Source organism: Mustelus asterias, chromosome 7 (genome assembly GCF_964213995.1).
Source record: "Mustelus asterias chromosome 7, sMusAst1.hap1.1, whole genome shotgun sequence".
Classification (NCBI taxonomy): domain Eukaryota; kingdom Metazoa; phylum Chordata; class Chondrichthyes; order Carcharhiniformes; family Triakidae; genus Mustelus; species Mustelus asterias.
The window spans coordinates 824,013-844,952 of record NC_135807.1 but is presented as its reverse complement, the minus strand read 5'-3'; the positions used below and the strand labels follow the sequence as shown (position 1 = coordinate 844,952).

Genomic DNA, 20,940 nt, shown 5'->3' with positions numbered 1-20,940 from the left:
TGCGCTCAGTGTTACTGCGCTCAGTGTTACTGCGCTCAGTGTTACTGCGCTCAGTGTTACTGCGCGCTCTGTGTTACTGTGCGGTGTGTGTTACTGCGCTCAGTGTTACTGCGCTCTGTGTTACTGTGCGGTGTGTGTTACTGTGCTCAGTGTTACTGCGCTCAGTGTGACTGCGCTCAGTGTGACTGCGCTCAGTGTTACTGCGCTCAGTGTGACTGCGCTCAGTGTCACTGCGCTCAGTGTTACTGCGCTCAGTGTTACTGCGCTCAGTGTGACTGTGCTCAGTGTTACTGCGCTCAGTGTTACTGCGCTCAGTGTGACTGCGCTCAGTGTGACTGCGCTCAGTGTTACTGCGCGGTGTGTGTTACTGCGCTCAGTGTGACTGCGCTCAGTGTTACTGCGCTCTGTGTTACTGTGCGGTGTGTGTTACTGCGCTCAGTGTTACTGCGCTCAGTGTTACTGCGCTCAGTGTTACTGCGCTCAGTGTTACTGCGCTCTGTGTTACTGCGCTCTGTGTTACTGTGCGGTGTGTGTTACTGCGCTCAGTGTTACTGCGCTCAGTGTGACTGCGCTCAGTGTTACTGCGCGGTGTGTGTTACTGCGCTCAGTGTGACTGCGCTCAGTGTTACTGCGCTCAGTGTTACTGTGCTGTGTGTGTTACTGCGCTCAGTGTGACTGCGCTCAGTGTGACTGCGCTCAGTGTTACTGCGCGGTGTGTGTTACTGCGCTCAGTGTTACTGTGCTCAGTGTTACTGCGCTCAGTGTGACTGCGCTCAGTGTGACTGCGCTCAGTGTGACTGCGCTCTGTTACTGCGCTCTGTGTTACTGCGCTCTGTGTTACTGCGCTCTGTGTTACTGCGCTCTGTGTTACTGCGCTCTGTGTTACTGCGCTCTGTGTTACTGCGCTCTGTGTTACTGCGCTCAGTGTTACTGTGCGGTGTGCGTTACTGTGCGGTGTGTGTTACTGTGCTCAGTCTTACTGCGCTGTTTCTGTGCTCAGTGTTGCTGTGCGCAGTGTTTCTGCGCTCAGTGTGACTGCGCTCAGTGTGACTGCGCTCAGTGTGACTGCGCTCAGTGTGACTGTGCTCAGTGTTACTGCGCTCAGTGTTACTGTGCGGTGTGTGTTACTGCGCTCAGTGTTACTGCGCTCAGTGTCACTGCGCTCAGTGTGACTGCGCTCAGTGTGACTGCGCTGTTTCTGCGCTCAGTGTGACTGCGCTCAGTGTGACTGCGCTCAGTGTGACTGCGCTCAGTGTGACTGCGCTCAGTGTGACTGCGCTCAGTGTGACTGTGCTCAGTGTTACTGCGCTCAGTGTTACTGTGCGGTGTGTGTTACTGCGCTCAGTGTTACTGCGCTCAGTGTTACTGCGCTCAGTGTGACTGCGCTCAGTGTTACTGTGCGGTGTGTGTTACTGCGCTCAGTGTTACTGCGCTCAGTGTCACTGCGCTCAGTGTGACTGCGCTCAGTGTGACTGCGCTGTTTCTGCGCTCAGTGTGACTGCGCTCAGTGTGACTGCGCTCAGTGTGACTGTGCTCAGTGTGACTGCGCTCAGTGTTACTGCGCTCAGTGTTACTGCGCTCAGTGTTACTGCGCTCAGTGTGACTGCGCTCAGTGTGACTGCGCTCAGTGTTACTGCGCTCAGTGTTACTGCGCTGTTTCTGTGCTCAGTGTTGCTGCGCTCAGTGTGACTGCGCTCAGTGTTACTGTGCGGTGTGTGTTGCTGCGCTCAGTGTTACTGCGCTCAGTGTTACTGCGCTCAGTGTTACTGCGCTCAGTGTTACTGCGCTCAGTGTTACTGCGCTCAGTGTTACTGTGCGGTGTGTGTTACTGTGCGGTGTGTGTTACTGTGCGGTGTGTGTTGCTGTGCGGTGTGTGTTGCTGTGCGGTGTGTGTTACTGTGCGGTGTGTGTTACTGTGCGGTGTGTGTTACTGTGCGGTGTGTGTTACTGTGCTCAGCGTTACTGTGCGGTGTGTGTTACTCAGTGTTACTGCGCTCAGTGTGACTGCGCTCAGTGTGACTGCGCTCAGTGTGACTGCGCTCAGTGTGACTGCGCTCAGTGTGACTGCGCTCAGTGTTACTGCGCTCAGTCTGACTGCGCTCAGTGTGACTGCGCTCAGTGTGACTGCGCTCAGTGTGACTGCGCTCAGTGTGACTGCGCTCAGTGTGACTGCGCTCAGTGTTACTGCGCTCAGTGTTACTGTGCGGTGTGTGTTACTGCGCTCAGTGTTACTGCGCTCAGTGTTACTGTGCGGTGTGTGTTACTGCGCTCAGTGTTACTGTGCGGTGTGTGTTACTGTGCGGTGTGTGTTACTGTGCGGTGTGTGTTACTCCGCTCAGTGTTACTGTGCTCAGTGTTACTGTGCGGTGTGTGTTACTGCGCTCAGTGTTACTGTGCTCAGTGTTACTGTGCTCAGTGTGACTGTGCTCAGTGTTACTGTGCGGTGTGTGTTACTGTGCTCAGTGTGACTGCTCAGTGTTACTGTGCGGTGTGTGTTACTGCGCTCAGTGTTACTGCGCTCAGTGTTTCTGCGCTCAGTGTTACTGTGCTCAGTGTTACAGTGCTCAGTGTTACTGAGCGGTGTGTGTTACTGTGCTCAGTGTTACTGCGCTCTGTGTTACTGTGCGGTGTGTGTTACTGCGCTCTGTGTTACTGTGCTCAGTGTTACTGTGCGGTGTGTGTTACTGCGCTCAGTGTTACTGTGCGGTGTGTGTTACTGCGCTCAGTGTTACTGTGCGGTGTGTGTTACTGTGCTCAGTGTTACTGCGCGCAGTGTGACTGCGCTCAATGTGACTGCGCTCAATGTGACTGCGCTCAGTGTGACTGCGCTCAGTGTGACTGCGCTCAGTGTGACTGCGCTCAGTGTTACTGCGCGGTGTGTGTTACTGCGCTCAGTGTTACTGCGCTCAGTGTGACTGCGCTCAGTATTACTGTGCGGTGTGTGTTCCTGCGCTCAGTGTTACTGCGCTCTGTGTTACTGCGCTCAGTGTTACTGTGCGGTGTGTGTTACTGCGCTCAGTGTTACTGCGCTCAGTGTTACTGCGCTCAGTGTTACTGCGCTCAGTGTTACTGCGCTCAGTGTTACTGTGCGGTGTGTGTTACTGTGCGGTGTGTGTTACTGCGCTCAGTGTGACTGCGCTCAGTGTTACTGTGCTCAGGGTTACTGTGCTCAGTGTTACTGTGCGGTGTGTGTTACTGCGCTCAGTGTGACTGCGCTCAGTGTGACTGCGCTCAGTGTGACTGTGCTCAGTGTTACTGTGCTCAGTGTTACTGTGCTCAGTGTTACTGTGCTCAGTGTTACTGTGCTCAGTGTTACTGCGCTCAGTGTTACTGTGCGGTGTGTGTTACTGCGCTCAGTGTGACTGCGCTCAGTGTGACTGCGCTCAGTGTTACTGTGCTCAGTGTTACTGCGCTCAGTGTTACTGCGCTCCTTGTTACTGTGCGGTGTGTGTTACTGCGCTCAGTGTGAGTGCGCTCAGTGTGACTGCGCTCAGTGTGACTGCGCTCAGTGTTACTGTGCGGTGTGTGTTACTGCGCTCAGTGTTTCTGTGCTCAGTGTTACTGCGCTCAGTGTTACTGCGCTCAGTGTTACTGTGCTCAGTGTTACTGTGCTCAGTGTTACTGCGCTCAGTGTTACTGCGCTCAGTATTGCTGTGTGGTGTGTGTTACTGCGCTCAGTGTTACTGCGCTCAGTGTTACTGCGCTCAGTGTTACTGCGCTCAGTGTTACTGCGCTCAGTGTGACTGCGCTCAGTGTGACTGCGCTCAGTGTTACTGTGCTCAGTGTTACTGTGCGGTGTGTGTTACTGCGCTCAGTGTTACTGCGCTCAGTGTTTCTGTGCTCAGTGTTACTGCGCTCAGTGTTACTGCGCTCAGTGTTACTGTGCTCAGTGTTACTGCGCTCAGTATTACTGCGCTCAGTATTGCTGTGCGGTGTATGTTACTGCGCTCAGTGTTACTGCGCTCAGTGTGACTGCGCTCAGTGTGACCGCGCTCAGTGTGACTGCGCTCAGTGTGACTGCGCTCAGTGCGACTGCGCTCAGTGTTACTGTGCTCAGTGTTACTGTGCTCAGTGTTACTGCGCTCAGTGTTACTGCGCTCAGTGTTACTGCGCTCCTTGTTACTGTGCGGTGTGTGTTACTGCGCTCAGTGTTACTGTGCTCAGTGTTACTGCGCTCAGTGTTACTGCGCTCAGTGTTACTGCGCTCCGTGTGACTGCGCTCAGTGTTACTGCGCTCAGTGTGACTGCGCTCAGTGTGACTGCGCTCAGTGTGACTGCGCTCAGTGTGACTGCGCTCAGTGTGACTGCGCTCAGTGTTACTGCGCTCAGTGTTACTGCGCTCAGTATTACTGTGCGGTGTGTGTTACTGCGCTCAGTGTTACTGCGCTCAGTGTTACTGCGCTCAGTGTGACTGCGCTCAGTGTTACTGCGCTCCTTGTTACTGTGCGGTGTGTGTTACTGCGCTCAGTGTTACTGCGCTCAGTGTGACTGCGCTCAGTGTGACTGCGCTCAGTGTTACTATGCGGTGTGTGTTACTGCGCTCAATGTTACTGCGCTCCTTGTTACTGTGCGGTGTGTGTTACTGCGCTCAGTGTTACTGCGCTCAGTGTGACTGCGCTCAGTGTGACTGCGCTCAGTGTTACTGTGCGGTGTGTGTTACTGCGCTCAGTGTTACTGCGCTCAGTGTTACTGCGCTCAGTGTGACTGCGCTCAGTGTGACTGCGCTCAGTGTGACTGCGCTCAGTGTTTCTGCGCTCAGTGTTACTGTGCTCGGTGTTACTGCGCTCAGTGTGACTGCGCTCAGTGTGACTGCGCTCAGTGTTACTGCGCTCAGTATTACTGCGCTCAGTATTACTGTGCGGTGTGTGTTACTGCGCTCAGTGTGACTGCGCTCAGTGTTACTGTGCTCAGTGTGACTGCGCTCAGTGATACTGCGCTCAGTGTTACTGCGCTCAGTGTTACTGCGCTCAGTGTTACTGCGCTCAGTGTTACTGCGCTCAGTGTTACTGCGCTCAGTGTTACTGTGCGGTGTGTGTTACTGCGCTCAGTGTTACTGCGCTCTGTATTACTGTGCGGTGTGTGTTACTGCGCTCTGTGTTACTGCGCTCTGTGTTACTGTGCGGTGTGTGTTACTGCGCTCTGTGTTACTGTGCGGTGTGTGTTACTGCGCTCTGTGTTACTGTGCGGTTTGTGTTACTGCGCTGACTGTCCCTATGCGGTGTGTCAGTTGCTTCTTTACTCTGACAGTTCTCTGTGCTAGTTCCCTTGCCGAGATATGTACTACATGTATTAAGCTGTTCAGATACCCCTGCCTTTTTCCTATCTGTAATGTTCTGTGTCTCACATGTTGCACAGTGTGCTGCCTCTGGGATACTCTGTGTTCGTTGGTGTTCAGCCCTTGAGGTCCTGTCATTCTCATGCTCCTCGCCTGCTATTGAAGATTTGACTGCTTGTCTGTTCTAAGTGCTGTGTCTCCATATGACTGCATCATTTTCATGTATCTAAATGTGCAGTTGAGGTTATAAAAACAGCATTAAATCCTCATGGTCATTAGCAATAGTTCTACAGAAATGGAAATTAATAGACAATAAATTATTATTTTATATTTTATTGCACGGATGATGAGCTTCCTAATACTTTTTGAATTACTTAAAGCGAATGATTTATTGCTGTGTTCTGGCCACTCAAAGCCGAGTCGACACTGAAGAATCCTTCAGATGAGGAGTGAGATAGTTTGTTGTGAAGTGTTGCATAGAAATGTTGATCCAGTGAACTGTAACAGTGACTTATGGAGGAGCAGGACAGCATCAGCCAGCTCAGCATTGCTCAGGGTTCCTGCTCCTGATCACTGTCCACTGACCCCTGGGTTAGAGAGAGAGGGGAAATCAGCCAGGGTTCCTGCTCCTGATCCCTGTCCCCTGACCCCTGGGTTAGAGAGAGAGGGGAAATCAGCCAGGGTTCCTGTTCCTGATCACTGTCCAGTGACCCCTGGGTTAGAGAGAGATGAAATCAGCCAGGGTTCCTGTTCCTGATCACTGTCCAGTGACCCCTGGGTTAGAGAGAGATGAAATCAGCCAGGGTTCCTGTTCCTGATCACTGTCCAGTGACCCCTGGGTTAGAGAGAGATGAAATCAGCCAGGGTTCCTGTTCCTGATCACTGTCCAGTGACCCCTGGGTTAGAGAGAGATGAAATCAGCCAGGGTTCCTGTTCCTGATCACTGTCCAGAGATTCCTGGATTAGAAAGACAGAAAAGCCTGATGGCAGCAGGGAAGAAGCTGTTCTCGAGTCGGTTGGTACGTGACCTCAGACTTTTGTATCTTTTTCCTGACAGAAGAAGGTGGAAGAGAGAATGTCCGTGGTGCGTGGGGTCCTTAATTATGCTGGCTGCTTTTCCGAGGCAGCGGGAAGTGTAGACAGAGTCAATGGATGGGAGGCTGGTTTGTGTGATGCTCTGGGCTTCGTTCACGATCCTTTGTAGTTTCTTGCGGTCTTGGGCAGAGCAGGAGCCATACCAAGCTGTGATACAACCAGAAAGAATGCTTTCTATGGTGCTTCTGTAGAAGTTGGTGAGAGTTGTAGTGGACATGCTGAATTTCCTTAGTCTTCTGAGAAAGTAGAGGTGTTGGCAGACTTCCTTAACTATAGTGTCAGCATGGCGGGGACCAGGACAGGTTGTTGGTGATCTGGACACCTAAAAACTTGAAGCTCTCGACAATTTCTGTTTCGTCCCCATTGATGTAGACAGGGGCATGTTCTCCACTCTGCTTCCTGAAGTCGATGACAATCTCCTTCGTGGCTGTTGAGCGTCTTGAGTGTTGTTGGAGCTCCAATCATCCAGGCAAGTGGAGAGTATTCCATTACACCTCTGACTTATGCCTTGTAGATGGTGGACAGGCTTTGGGGAGGCAGGAGGTGAATTATTCACTGCAGGATTCCCAGTCTCTAACCTGCTCTGGTAGCCACAGTATTTGCATGGCTAGCCAGTTCAGTTTCTGATCAGTGGTAACCCCCAGGATTTTGATAGTGGGGGATTCAGTGATGGTAATCCACTGGATGTCAAAGAGAGATGGTTAGATTCTCTTTTATTAGAGATGGTCATTGCCTGGCATTTGTGTGGTGTGAATGTTACTGCCACTTGTCAGCCCAAACCTGGACATTGTCCAGGTCTTGCTGCATTTGGACATGGACTGTTTCAGTATCTGAGGAGCCGCGAATGGTGCTGAACATTGTGCAATCATCGGCGAACAGCCCCACTTCTGACCTTATGACGAAGGGAAGGTGGTTGATGAAGCAGCTGAAGATGGTTGGGTCTGGGGCACTCCCCTGAGGGACCCCTGCAGTGATGTCCAGGAGCTGAGATGACTGACCTCCAATCACCACAACCATCTTCTTATGCAGCAGGAATGACTCCAACCAGCGGAGAGTTTCCCCCTGATTCCCATCGACTCCAGTTTTGCTCGGGCTCCTTGATGCCACACTCACTCAAATGCTGCCTCGATGTCAAGGGCAGTCACTCTCACCTCTCCTCACTTCAACAGTTCCCACTGCTGATCACTGTTCAGTGACTCCTGGACTAGAGAGAGAGGAAATCATAGAATCCATAGAATTCCGACAGTGCAGAAGGAGGCCATTCGGCCCATCGAGTCTGCACCTACAACAATCCCACCCAGGCCCTGGGTTTGAGAGAGGGGGGATATCAGCCAGGGTTCCTGTACCTAATGAGTTGCGTAAAATTAATTTGAATAGTTATCCAATGAAAAGCAGTATGTTGTTGCTGGTTACATTCTTACTGGTAGGAGCAATTTAGCAATAGAAGCTATATTTCTAATGTTCTTTGATAGTCCCAAGCTTCTGCCTCACTCACTAATTTCATATCACACTTGTTAGCTGGCTTTTTCACTCACTCGCTCATGACTGCACTCACTCCCTCATTGCCTCAGATATTCTCACTCACTCACTCGCTCACTCATATTCTCACTCACTCACTCAGATATTCTCTCACTCACTCACTCACTCTCACGCACTCACCTCATGCACTCAGCTCACTCATTCACTCACTCGCTCATCTCACACATCTCTCACCTCACTCACTCACCTCATTCACTCAGCTCACTCACGCAGACACTCACCCAGTCACTTATTCACACACTGGTTCACTCACTCGCTGACTTACACCCAAACACTCATTCGCTCATACTCGCACACATTCACAGACACACTCACTCACTCTGTCTCCCTCATACACGCATTCCCTCTCAACACAGATACACACACAAGCACATACACACATTTTATACACACGCACACATATATAGACATACACACTTACACAGACATATATACACACATACGCACACACACACACACATTTCCACACTCACTCTCTCACCCTGTGACATGCATCTCAGATATCACTTTTCTCTTGTCTGTCTGACTCCACACTCTCTGACGTGTCTCTCAGTTTCATCTCATTTGTTCTCACAATGTCATAACATTATTTTTTTGTAAAATTGCCTCCCTCACCCATTTAGGAAGAGGGGAATATCCCAGAAACGTAAGATTGCAGTGTATTCTAATCAGCAGTAGTTTGGAATAAGAGATTGTGTTTTTAGAGAGATTGTTGACGTGGGGACGATGGAGACCGAATTGCTCTCCGACAGCCGAGTAATTCACACATTCACCTTCTGTTCATTCCTATCTGCAACATCAATTAAATTGTTTGTAGAAACTAATTGAATGTGGCTTAATCACACATCTTAATAGCTTTACACGGTTTGAACTTCCTGTTAATTCGAGTAATAAAATAAAATGAGTGCGCTGGCTGTGTAATTAGCGAGGTGGCTTGTGAAGAAATTAGTGCTTTATGGCTTGTAATAAAGAGAGTGCTGCCGCCTCATTCTGACGGACTCTCGCTGCAATCTGCTGATTCGGAATTTTTCCTTTTAATTTACTCTCCACTCCCGCTTGTTAATTGTGTTTTAAAGAGGCACACGCACTCTTGCTTTCTCAGAGCCCACCACTGAACTCATCCAAACCCTCCAGCAAAACGCTTTTCCCCAATTCTCTCAACGTCACAGACTCTCATTTCTGGATTCCTGGGCAGTGCTGAGGGAGTGCCGCACTGTCAGATGGTCAGTACTGAGGGAGTGCTGCACTGTCAGAGGGTCAGTACTGAGGGAGTGCCGCACTGTCAGAGGGTCAATACTGAGGGAGTACCGCACTGTCAGAGGGTCAATACTGAGGGAGTGCCGCACTGTCAGAGGGTCAGTACTGAGGGAGTGCCGCACTGTCAGATGGTCAGTACTGAGGGAGTGCTGCACTGTCAGAGGATCAGTGCTGAGGGAGTGCTGCACTGTCAGAGGGTCAGTGCTGAGGGAGTGCCGCACTGTCAGAGGGTCAGTGCTGAGGGAGTGCTGCACTGTCAGAGGGTCAGTACTGAGGGAGTGCCGCACTGTCAGAGGGTCAATACTGAGGGAGTGCCGCACTGTCAGAGGGTCAGTACTGAGGGAGTGCTGCACTGTCAGAGGGCCAGTACTGAGGGAGTGCCGCACTGTCAGAGGGTCAGTGCTGAGGGAGTGCCGCACTGTCAGAGGGTCAGTACTGAGGGAGTGCCGCACTGTCAGAGGGTCAGTACTGAGGGAGTGCCGCACTGTCAGAGTGTCAGTACTGAGGGAGTGCCGCACTGTCAGAGGGTCAGCACTGAGGGAGTGCCGCACTGTCAGAGGGTCAGTACTGAAGGAGCGCCGCACTATTGGAGGGTTCTTCTTAAAGATTGCATCACTGTTTGATGCTACCAATTTTGGACGACATGTTAAACACATGTCACTCAGGTAGTTGTTAATCATATGATACATCATCAGGAGCGGGTGAATGAATCTGACCTTCCCTCCAAAGGCTCTGAATCGCATTGGCCTTCCATCGAATGTGCCTTTATTTCCCATCCCAAATTGCCCTTGCGATGCCCTCTTAGACTGCTGCCGTCACTGAGGTACAGCCTCAAACTGGACAGGAAATTCCGTCATGTTCCAGTCACTGAAATGAATATGTTCTTCTCAAATGTCAAATAGCCTCGAATATTCATGTCCCATCTTTACAAATCTGTCTCTGCAAAAGCTATCAGATTCAACTCATTTCTTTCTATTTGTGCTATCAATTCATGTTCTGAACGCTTTGCATCAGATAAATCGCTTTGCTCCAGCTTCTGGCATGCCCACCATACATCCCACTGAACCAGGGTTTGTTCCCTGGCTTGATGGTAATGTGCTGGGCCATGAGATTATACAATTGTCCTGCTGCCGATAGCCCGTGGCTGCCCAGCTTTGAGCTGTTCGATCTGTTCCATTTAGCTGATGATGAAGGATGCTGGAGGCTGTCTTCATTATGAAGAGTGAACTTTATCTCCACAAGGACTGTGCAGTGGTCAGTCCCTTCAGCACTCTGATAAACTGATGCGCCTCTGATGGGTACATTGGTGAGGCTGAGGTGAAGCAGCTTTTTTACTCATCTTGGTTTCCTGATCTCTCTTTGCAGATTGGGGCTTTGCAGATTGGGGCTTTACAGGATTGGGGCTTTGCAGATTGGGGCTTTACAGGATTGGGGCTTTGCAGATTGGGGCTTTGCAGATTGGGGCTTTACAGGATTGGGGCTTTGCAGATTGGGGCTTTGCAGATTGGGGCTTTACAGGATTGGGGCTTTGCAGATTGGGGCTTTGCAGATTGGGGCTTTGCAGATTGGGGCTTTGCAGGATTGGGGCTTTGCAGATTGGGGCTTTGCAGGATTGAGGCTTTGCAGATTGGGGCTTTGCAGGATTGGGGCTTTGCAGGATTGGGGCTTTGCAGGATTGGGGCTTTGCAGATTGAGGCTTTGCAGATTGGGGCTTTGCAGATTGGGGCTTTGCAGATTGGGGCTTTGCAGGATTGGGGCTTTACAGGATTGGGGCTTTGCAGGATTGGGGCTTTGCAGATTGGGGCTTTGCAGGATTGGGGCTTTGCAGATTGGGGCTTTGCAGGATTGGGGCTTTGCAGATTGGGGCTTTGCAGGATTGGGGCTTTGCAGATTGGGGCTTTGCAGGATTGGGGCTTTACAGGATTGGGGCTTTGCAGGATTGGGGCTTTGCAGATTGGGGCTTTGCAGGATTGGGGCTTTGCAGATTGGGGCTTTGCAGGATTGGGGCTTTGCAGATTGGGGCTTTACAGGATTGGGGCTTTGCAGATTGGGGCTTTGCAGGATTGGGGCTTTGCAGATTGGGGCTTTGCAGGATTGGGGCTTTGCAGGATTGGGGCTTTGCAGATTGGGGCTTTGCAGGATTGGGGCTTTGCAGGATTGGGGCTTTGCAGGATTGGGGCTTTGCAGGATTGGGGCTTTGCAGATTGGGGCTTTGCAGGATTGGGGCTTTGCAGGATTGGGGCTTTGCAGGATTGGGGCTTTGCAGGATTGGGGCTTTGCAGATTGGGGCTTTGCAGGATTGGGGCTTTGCAGATTGGGGCTTTGCAGATTGGGGCTTTGCAGATTGGGACTTTGCAGGATTGGGGCTTTGCAGGATTGGGGCTTTGCAGATTGGGGCTTTGCAGATTGGGGCTTTGCAGATTGGGACTTTGCAGGATTGGGGCTTTGCAGGATTGAGGCTTTGCAGGATTGAGGCTTTGCCAGGTCCGCACGAAACCCGGGCCAGGTGACCCTCGATTGCGCTGATACCGAACTGGGCTGTGTCCAGTCCGCGCTGTCTCCAGTGGGCGCTGTCTCCAGTCTGCGCTGCCTCCAGTCCGCGCTGCCTCCAGTCCGCGCTGCGTCCAGTCCGCGCTGTGTCCAGTCCGCGCTGTGTCCAGTCCGCGCTGTGTCCAGTCCGCGCTGTGTCCAGTCCGCGCTGTGTCCAGTCCGCGCTGTGTCCAGTCCGCGCTGTGTCCAGTCTGCGCTGTGTCCAGTCCGTGCTGTGTCCAGTCCGCGCTGTGTCCAGTCTGCGCTGTGTCCAGTCCGCGCTGTGTCCAGTCCGCGCTGTGTCCAGTCCGCGCTGTGTCCAGTCCGCGCTGTCTCCAGTCCGCGCTGTCTGCGGACTGCGCTGCCTCCGCACTGCGCTGCCTCCGCACTGCGCTGCCTCCGCACTGCGCTGCCTCCGGACTGCGCTGCCTCCGCACTGCGCTGCCTCCGGACTGCGCTGCCTCCGCACTGCGCTGCCTCCGCACTGCGCTGCCTCCGGACTGCGCTGCCTCCGGACTGCGCTGCCTCCGGGCTGCGCTGCCTCCGGACTGCGCTGCCTCCGGACTGCGCTGCCTCCGGAATGCACTGACTCCGGACTGCGCTGCCTCCGGAATGCGCTGCCTCCGGACTGCGCTGCCTCCGGAATGCACTGACTCCGGACTGCGCTGTCTCCGGAATGCGCTGCCTCCGGACTGTGCTGCCTCTGGGCTGCGCCGTCTCTCTCTGATATCCTTTCAATATCATGTGAGTCTTACTTGAGGATCCAAGGAGGATGTGAGCTGTGAGCAACTGATGTCAAAAAATAAGAACATGGGAACATAAGAACATAAGAACTAGGAGCAGGAGTAGGCCATCTGGCCCCTCGAGCCTGCTCCGCCATTCAATAAGATCATGGCTGATCTTTTTGTGAACTCAGCTCCACTTACCCGCCTGCTCACCGTAACCCTTAATTCCTTTACTGTTCAAAAATTTATCTATCCTTGCCTTAAAAACATTCAATGAGGTAGCCTCAACTGCTTCACTGGGCAGGGTATTCCACAGATTCACAACCCTTTGTGTGAAGAAGTTTCTCCTCAACTCAGTCCTAAATCTGCTTCCCCTTATTTTGAGGCTATGCCTCCTAGTTCTAGTTTCACCCGCCAGTGGAAACAACTTCCCTGCTTCTATCTTATCTATTCCCTTCATAATCTTAGATGTTTCTATAAGATCTCCCCTCATTCTTCTGAATTCCAATGAGTATTGTCCCAATCTACTTAGTCTCTCCTCATAAGCCAACCCTCTCAACTCTGGAATCAACCGAGTGAATCTCGTCTGCACCCCCTCCAGTGCCAGTATATCCTTTCTCAAGTAAGGAGACCAAAACTGTACACAATACTCCAGGTGTGGCCTCACCAGCACCTTATACAGCTGCAACATAACCTCGCTGTTTTTAAACTCCATCCCTCTAGCAATGAAGGACAAAATTCCATTTGCCTTCTTAATTACCTGCTGCACCTGCAAACCAACTCCTTGAGATTCCTGCACAAGGACACCCAGGTCCCTCTGCACAGCAGCATGCTGCAATTTTTTACCATTTAAATAATAGTCCATTTTGCTGTTATTCCCACCAAAATGGATGACCTCACATTTGCCAACATTGTTCTCCATCTGCCAGACCCTCGCCCACTCACTTACACTATCTATATCCCTTTGCAGACTTTCAGCGTCCTCTGCACACTTTGCTCTTCCACCCATCTCTAGTGTCATCTGCGAATTTTGACACACTACACTTGGTCCCCAACTCCAAATCATCTATGTAAATCGTAAACAATTGCGGTCCCAACACTGATCCCTGAGGCACACCACTAGTCACTGATCGCCAACCAGAAAAACACCCATTTACCCCCACTCTTTGCTTTCTGTTAGTTAACCAATCCTCTATCCATGCTAATACATTACCCGTAACACTGTGCACCTTTATCTCATGCAGCAGTCTTTTGTGCGGCACCTTGTCAAATGCCTTCTGGAAATCCAGATACACCACATCCACAGGTTCCCCATTGCCCACTGCACATGTAATGTTCTCAAAGAATTCTACCAAATCAGTCAAACATGACCTGCCCTTCATGAACCCATGCTGCGTCTTACCAATGGGACAATTTATATCCAGATGTCTCGCTATTTCTTCCTTGATGATAGAGTCAAGCATTTTCCCTACTGCAGAAGTTAAGCTAACCGGCATTTAATTTCTGTGATAGGGTTGATTCCATTGAACCACGTGATGTACATTCTCCCAAACACTAAACTCTGAAAGCACTGTGATTTGATCCAAATTGTTTTTATTCCATGAACATGACATTAGCACAAGGTATTCGATTCGTGTGACCCCCTCGTAACCTCTGTGTGCACGCAGTCTGGTGTCAGGCCCTGCAGCGCTGTCTAAGCTTCTTGTACATCACGGCAACAAAGCCAAACAGAAAACCAGATCACTGTTCCAATTGTTGGCTGAAGTTGCCTTTTCCTCACTGAGCCTGCAGCGGCCTCACTTGGTGCTGTCTCGAGTTGCCCAGTGCCTGGGTGTTGCTGAGCTGTGTGCCTCGATAGTAATGCTGCCACACCAGGGTCAGCTATAGGTGATAATCTTTCTTTCTCTATTGCCCATTAGGATTACATGCAGAACGTTCATGGCAAGGAAATCGATCTGCTGCGGACTACGGTGAAAGTCCCGGGTAAGAGGCCCCCACGGGCAACAGCAGGAAATGCTCCGAGTGCCAGTCCCAAGACCAATGGGCTGACCAAGGACAGGAGTAACCTGCAGCTGGCTGGGAATCAGGGTAAGTGTTGGTGCCTTTCCGCTTTGTGCTTTTGGCATGCTCAGTTGTTGGGAGTATATTTACTCTGGGCGCAGTGGAGACCTTTCAGTCATTGCTGGTCTCAGATTGGCTCTGGTTGAAGACTGAGGTTCACTGGCATTCCGTTCCGGATTAGGATCAGTGATGGTCAGTGATTGGGCGTCTGTTACCGTGTCCGTTCCGGTGTCAGTTCCGGACGGTTTTGGTGTCAGTTCTGGTCAGTGATTGGTGTCAGGTCCCGTGTCCATTCTGGTCAGTTCCGGTATCAATTCTGAAATCAGTTCCGGACGGTTTTTGTGTCAGTTCCGGTTAGTGATTGGCATCCGTTCCGGTGTCAGTTGTGGTGTCAGTTCCGGACGGTTCCGGTGTCAGTTGTGGTGTCAGTTCCGGACGGTTCCGGTGTCAGTTGTGGTGTCAGATCCGGTCAGTTCCCGTGTCCCGGCATCAGTTCCGGCGTCAATTTCGGCGTCAGTTCCGGTCAGTGCTTGGCGTCTGTTCCAGGGTCAGTTCTGGTGTCCATTCCGGTTCATGGTGGTGCCAGTTTAACTTGAGTGCCAACTGGTGCAGCATTTGATCAGTGTTGCTGAAAGTGGGCATTGGCTCGAATTACCCATTCTCAGTGTGCTCTTGCGGTGTTTGAGATCGGGATGTTGGTGATTGTGAGACATAGAAACATAGAAGATAGGAGCAGGTGGAGGCCATTCGGCCCCTCGAGCCTGCTCCATCATTCATCACGATCATGGCTGACCATCCAACTCAATAGCCTAATCCTGCTTTCTCCCCATAACCTTTGATCCCATTCGCCCCAAGTGCTATATCCAGCCGCCTCTTGAATACATTCAATGTTTTGGCATCAACTACTTCCTGTGGGAATGAATTCCACAGGTCACCGCTCTTTGGGTGAAGAAATGTCTCCTCACCTCCATTCTAAATGGTCTACCCCGAATCCTCAGACTGTGACCCCTGGTTCTGGATTCCCCCACCATCGGGAACATCCTCCCTGCATCTATCCTGTCGAGACCTGTTAGAATTTTATAAGTCTCTATCAAATCCAATCTCATTCGTCTGAACTCCAGCGAAATCAATCCTAACCTAGTCAATCTCTTCCCATATATCAGTCCCGTCATCCCCAGAATCAGCCTGGTAAACCTTCGCTGCACTCCCTCGAGAGCAAGAACATCCTTCCTCAGAAAAGGAGACCAAAACTGCACACAATACTCTAGGTGTGGCCTCACCAAGGCCCTGTATAATTGCAACAACACATCCCTGCTCCTGTACTCGAAATCTCTCGCAATGAAGGCCAACATACCATTTGCCTTCGTTACCACCTGCTGCACCTGCATGCTTACCTTCAGTGACTGGTGCACAAGGACACCCAGGTCCCGCTGCACACTCCCCTCTCCCAATTTACAGCCATTCAGGTAGTAATCTGCCGCCTTGTTTTTGCTTCCAAAGTGAATAACCTCACACTTATCCAAATTATACTGCATCTGCCATTGTTTTGCCCACTCACCCAACCTGTCCAGATCATTCTGAAGGATCTCTGCATCCTCATCACAGTTCACCCTCCCACCCAACTTGGTATCAACAAAGAACAAAGAAAATTACAGCACAGGAACAGGCCCTTCGGCCCTCCAAGCCTGCACCGACCATGCTGCCTGATTCAACTAAAACCCCCTACCCTTCTGGGGACCATATCCCTCTATTCCCATCCTATTCATGTATTTGTCCAGACGCCCCTCAAAAGTCACTACCGTATCCGCTTCCACTACCTCCCCCGGCAACGAGTTCCAGGCACCCACCACCCTCTGCCTCGTACATCTCCTTTTAACCTTGCCCCTCGCACCTTAAACCTGTGCCCCCAGTAATTGACTCTTCCACCCTGGGAAAAAGCTTCTGACTATTCACTCTGTCCATGTCTCTCATAATCTTGTAGACTTCTACCAGGTCTCCCCTCAACCTCCGTCGTTCCAGTGAGAACAAACCAAGTTTCTCCAACCTCTCCTCACAGCTAATGCCCTCTGTACCAGGCAACATCCTGGGAAATCTTATCTGCATTCTCTCCAAAGCCTCCACATCCTTCTGGTAGTGTGGCGACCAGAATTGAACACGAGATTCCAAGTGCGGCCTAACTAAGGTTCTATAAAGCTGCAACATGGCTTGCCAATTTTTAAACTCAGTGCCCCGGCCGATGAAGGCAAGCATGCCGTATGCCTTCTTGACTACCTTCTCTACCTGCATTGCCACTTTCAGTGACTTGTGTACCTGGACACCCAGATCCCTTTGCCTATCAATACTCTTAAGGGTTCTGCCATTTACTGTATATTTCAATATAGACAATATAGAACAGTACAGCACAGAACAGGCCCTTCGGCCCACGATGTTGTGCCGAGCTTTATCTGAAACCAAGATCAAGCTATCCCACTCCCTATCATCCTGGTGTGCTCCATGTGCCTATCCAATAACCGCTTAAATGTTCCTAAAGTGTCTGATTCCACTATCACTGCAGGCAGTCCATTCCACACCCCAACCACTCTCTGCGTAAAGAACCTACCTCTGATATCCTTCCTATATCTCCCACCATGAACCCTATAGTTATGCCCCCTTGTAATAGCTCCATCCACCCGAGGAAATAGTCTTTGAACGTTCACTCTATCTATCCCCTTCATCATTTTATAAACCTCTATTAAGTCTCCCCTCAGCCTCCTCCGTTCCAGAGAGAACAGCCCTAGCTCCCTCAACCTTTCCTCATAAGACCTACCCTCCAAACCAGGCAGCATCCTGGTAAATCTCCTCTGCACTCTTTCCAGCGCTTCCACATCCTTCTTATAGTGAGGTGACCAGAAGTGCACACAATATTCCAAATGTGGTCTCACCAAGGTCCTGTACAGTTGCAGCATAACCCCACGGCTCTTAAACTCCAACCCCCTGTTAATAAAAGCTAACACACTATAGGCCTTCTTCACAGCTCTATCCACTTGAGTGGCAACCTTTAGAGATCTGTGGATATGGACCCCAAGATCTCTCTGTTCCTCCACAGTCTTCAGAACCCTACCTTTGACCCTGTAATCCACATTTCCTATCTATATTAGACCTTCCAAAATGCATTACCTCACATTTGTCTAGATTAAACTCCATCTGCCATCTCTCCGCCCAAGTGTCCAACCGGACTATATCCTGCTGTATCCTCTGATGGTCCTCATCGCTTTCCGCAAATCCACCAACCTTTGTGTCGTCCGCAAACTTACTAATCAAACCATCTGCAAATCTATCATCTGCAAACTTTGAGATGTTACATTTTGTTCCCTCTTCCAAATCATTAATATATATTGTGAGTAGCTGGGGTCCCAGCACTGATCCCTGTGGCACCCCACTAGTTACTGCCTGCCAATTTGAAAAGCACCCATTAATTCCTACTCTTTGTTTCCTCTCTGCCAACCAGTTTTCTATCCATCTCAATACGCTTCCCCCAATCCCATGCGCTTTAATCTTGCACGGTAATCTTTTGTGCGGGACTTTGTCAAATGCTTTCTGAAAGTCCAAATATACCACATCGACTGGCTCTCCCTTGTCAACTCTACTAGTTACATCTTCAAAGAATTCCAACAGATTTGTCAAGCATGATTTCCCCTTCATAAATCCATGCTGACTCTGTCTGATCCTGCCACTGCTTTCTAAATGCTCCGCTATAAACTCCTTGATAATGGATTCGAGAACTTTCCCCATTACCGACGTTAGACTTACTGGTCTATAATTTTCTCTCTACCTCCCTTTTTGAATATTGGAGTGACATTAGCTACCCTCCAATCTGCAGGGACTGTTCTAGAGTCTATAGAATCCTGGAAGATGACCACCAATGCATCCACTATTTCTCGAGCCACTTCCTTAAGTACTCTGGGATGTAGATTATCAGACCCTGGGGATTTATCCACCTTCAATCCCATCAACTTTCCCAGCACCATTTCTCTCCTAATATTGATCTCCCTCAGTTCTTCCCCCTCACTAAATCTTGCATTCTCCAACATTTCTGGCATCTGATTTGTGTCCTCTTTTGTGAATCCAGAACCAAAGTATGTATTCAGTTGCTCGGCCATTTCTTTGTCCCCTATTATACATTCCCCTGTTTCTGTCTGTAGAGGACCTACATTTGTCTTCACCAACCCCTTTCTCTTCACGTATCTATAGAAACTCTTCGTATCAGTTTTTATGTTCCCTGCAAGCTTACTTTCGTACTGTATTTTCCCCTTCTTAATCAATCCCTTGGTCCTCCTTTGCTGAATTCTAAACTGCTCCCAATCCTCAGACCTATTATTTTTCTTGGCCAATCTGTATGCTTCTTCCTTGGATCGGACACTCTCTCTAATTTCCTTTGTAAGCCATGGATTGGCCCTCTTACCCATTTTGCTTTTGTGCCAGACAGGAATAAACAGTTGCTGCAGTTCCCCCATGCGTTCCTTGAATGTTTGCCATTGTCTATCCATTGTCATCCCTTTAACTAACTCTCCCCAATCTATCAAGGCCACCTCATGCCTCATATCCTCATAGTTTCCTTTATTAAGATTCCGCACCCCAGTCTCCGAATCAACTACTTCATTCTCCATCTTGATAAAATATTCTCTCATGTTATGGCCACTCATCCCCAAGGGGTCTCGAACAGTTAGATTGGCAATGATTCCCTTCTCATTACACAGCACTCAGTCTACGACGGCCTGCTCTCTGGTTGGTTCCTCCACATATTGGTCAAGACAACAATCCCGTAAACACTCCAGGAATTCCTCCTCTACGGCATTGTGGCTGATTTGATTTGCCCAATCTATGTGCAGATTAAAATCACCCATGATCACCGATATTCCCGTATCACATGCGTCTCTAATTTCCTGTTCAATGCCATTCCCAACATCCCGCACTGCAGTTTGGAGTTTATATGTGACACCCACTGATGTTTTTTGCCCCTTGGTATTTCTCACCTCTACCCATACAGACTCCACATTGTCAGAGCGAATATCCTTTCTTATTATTGTGTTAATTTCCTCTTTAACCAGCAGTGCCACTCCACCACCTTTTCCTTTATGCCTGTCCTTCCTAAATACTGAATACCCTGGGACATTCAGTTCCCACCCCTGGTCACCCTGCAGCCATGTCTCCGTAATCCCAATTATATTGTACCCGTTTACATCTATCTGCGTGATTAGTTCATTCACTTTATTGTAAATGCTCCACGCATTAAGGCACAGAGCCTTTAAGCTTGTCTTTTTAACATTGTTTGCCTTGCTCCCAATATTTTTCTCTATAGCGCTGTTTGAATTTTGTCCTTGGTTTCTCTGCCCATCACTTTTCTTATTCCCTTTTCTACCTTTTGTTTTTGTCCTTGCTCCCTCCTTCTCTGACTCCTTACATCGGTTCCCATCCCCCTGGCATATTAATTTGAACCTTCCCCAACCGCTCTAGCAAACACTCCCCCTAGGACATCAGTCCCAGTCCTGCCCAGGTGTAACCCATCCGATTTGTACAGGTCCCACCTCCCCCAGAACCGGTCCCAATGCCCCAGGAATCTGAAACCCTCCCCCTCACACCATCTCTTCAGCCATGTATTTATCCGATATATCCTCTCATTTCTACTCTGACTAGCACGTGGCACCGGTAGTAATCTCGAGATCACCATCTTTGAGGTCTGATTTCTTAACGAGCTTGCGGGAAGTGATGGTGGGTGTGAGGAATGTTTGTGTGAAGGGTGTATGTATGGCTTTTCACAAACTGTGATTTGAATGTTTAACTGTCTCCGTGAATGATCAACTTGTGTGGAAACGGATGGAGCGGCTTTGCTTTTGGGCTGCTTATCGAATGCATCAGTGCTGAAAACTCTTACACTTGTCAAAAAATCTTTTTCTTTGGTGAGATTTGGGTGTTGTTAGCTAGGGCAGCATTTATCGCCCATCCCTAGTTGCCCTTGAGGTGGTGGTGAGTTGCCTTCTTAAACCGTTCTTTTCCATGTAGTGTAGGTACACCCACAGTGCTGTTAGGGAGAGAGTTGCAGGATTTTAACCCAGTGACAATGAAGGAATGGCGATATATTTCCAAGCCCGGAGGGTAAGTGACTTGGAGGGGAGCTCGCAGATGATGTGTTTGCTGCCCTTGTCCTTTTAGGTAATAGAGATCATGGGTTTGGAAGGTGCTGTTGAAGGAGCCTTGGTGAATTGAGTTAGTGCATCTCGTGGACAGTACAGACTGCTGCTACTGTGTGTCGGTGGTGGAGGGAGTGAATGTTTGTGAGTGGCATGCCAATCAAACCGGCTGCTTTGTCTTGGATGGTGTTGCGCTTTTTGAGTGTTGTTGGGGCTGCACCATCCAGGCAAGTGGAGGGTATTCCATCACACTCTTGATTTGTGGACAGGCTTTGGGGAGTTAGGAGGTGAG

The 20,940-nt window shown here is 50.1% G+C and overlaps 1 protein-coding gene across 2 annotated transcripts in view; it reads left to right on the top strand.

The window, feature by feature from the left end:
* The window catches only part of agap3 (ArfGAP with GTPase domain, ankyrin repeat and PH domain 3), an 805,117-nt gene that overhangs the window by 578,007 nt on the left and 206,170 nt on the right, over nucleotides 1-20,940 (top strand). For both annotated transcript variants that reach the window (XM_078215551.1, XM_078215552.1), the window contains exon 11: nucleotides 14,340-14,508. In XM_078215551.1, coding sequence (XP_078071677.1) covers nucleotides 14,340-14,508 — 169 coding nt within the window. The remainder of the gene's footprint in view (nucleotides 1-14,339; nucleotides 14,509-20,940) is intronic.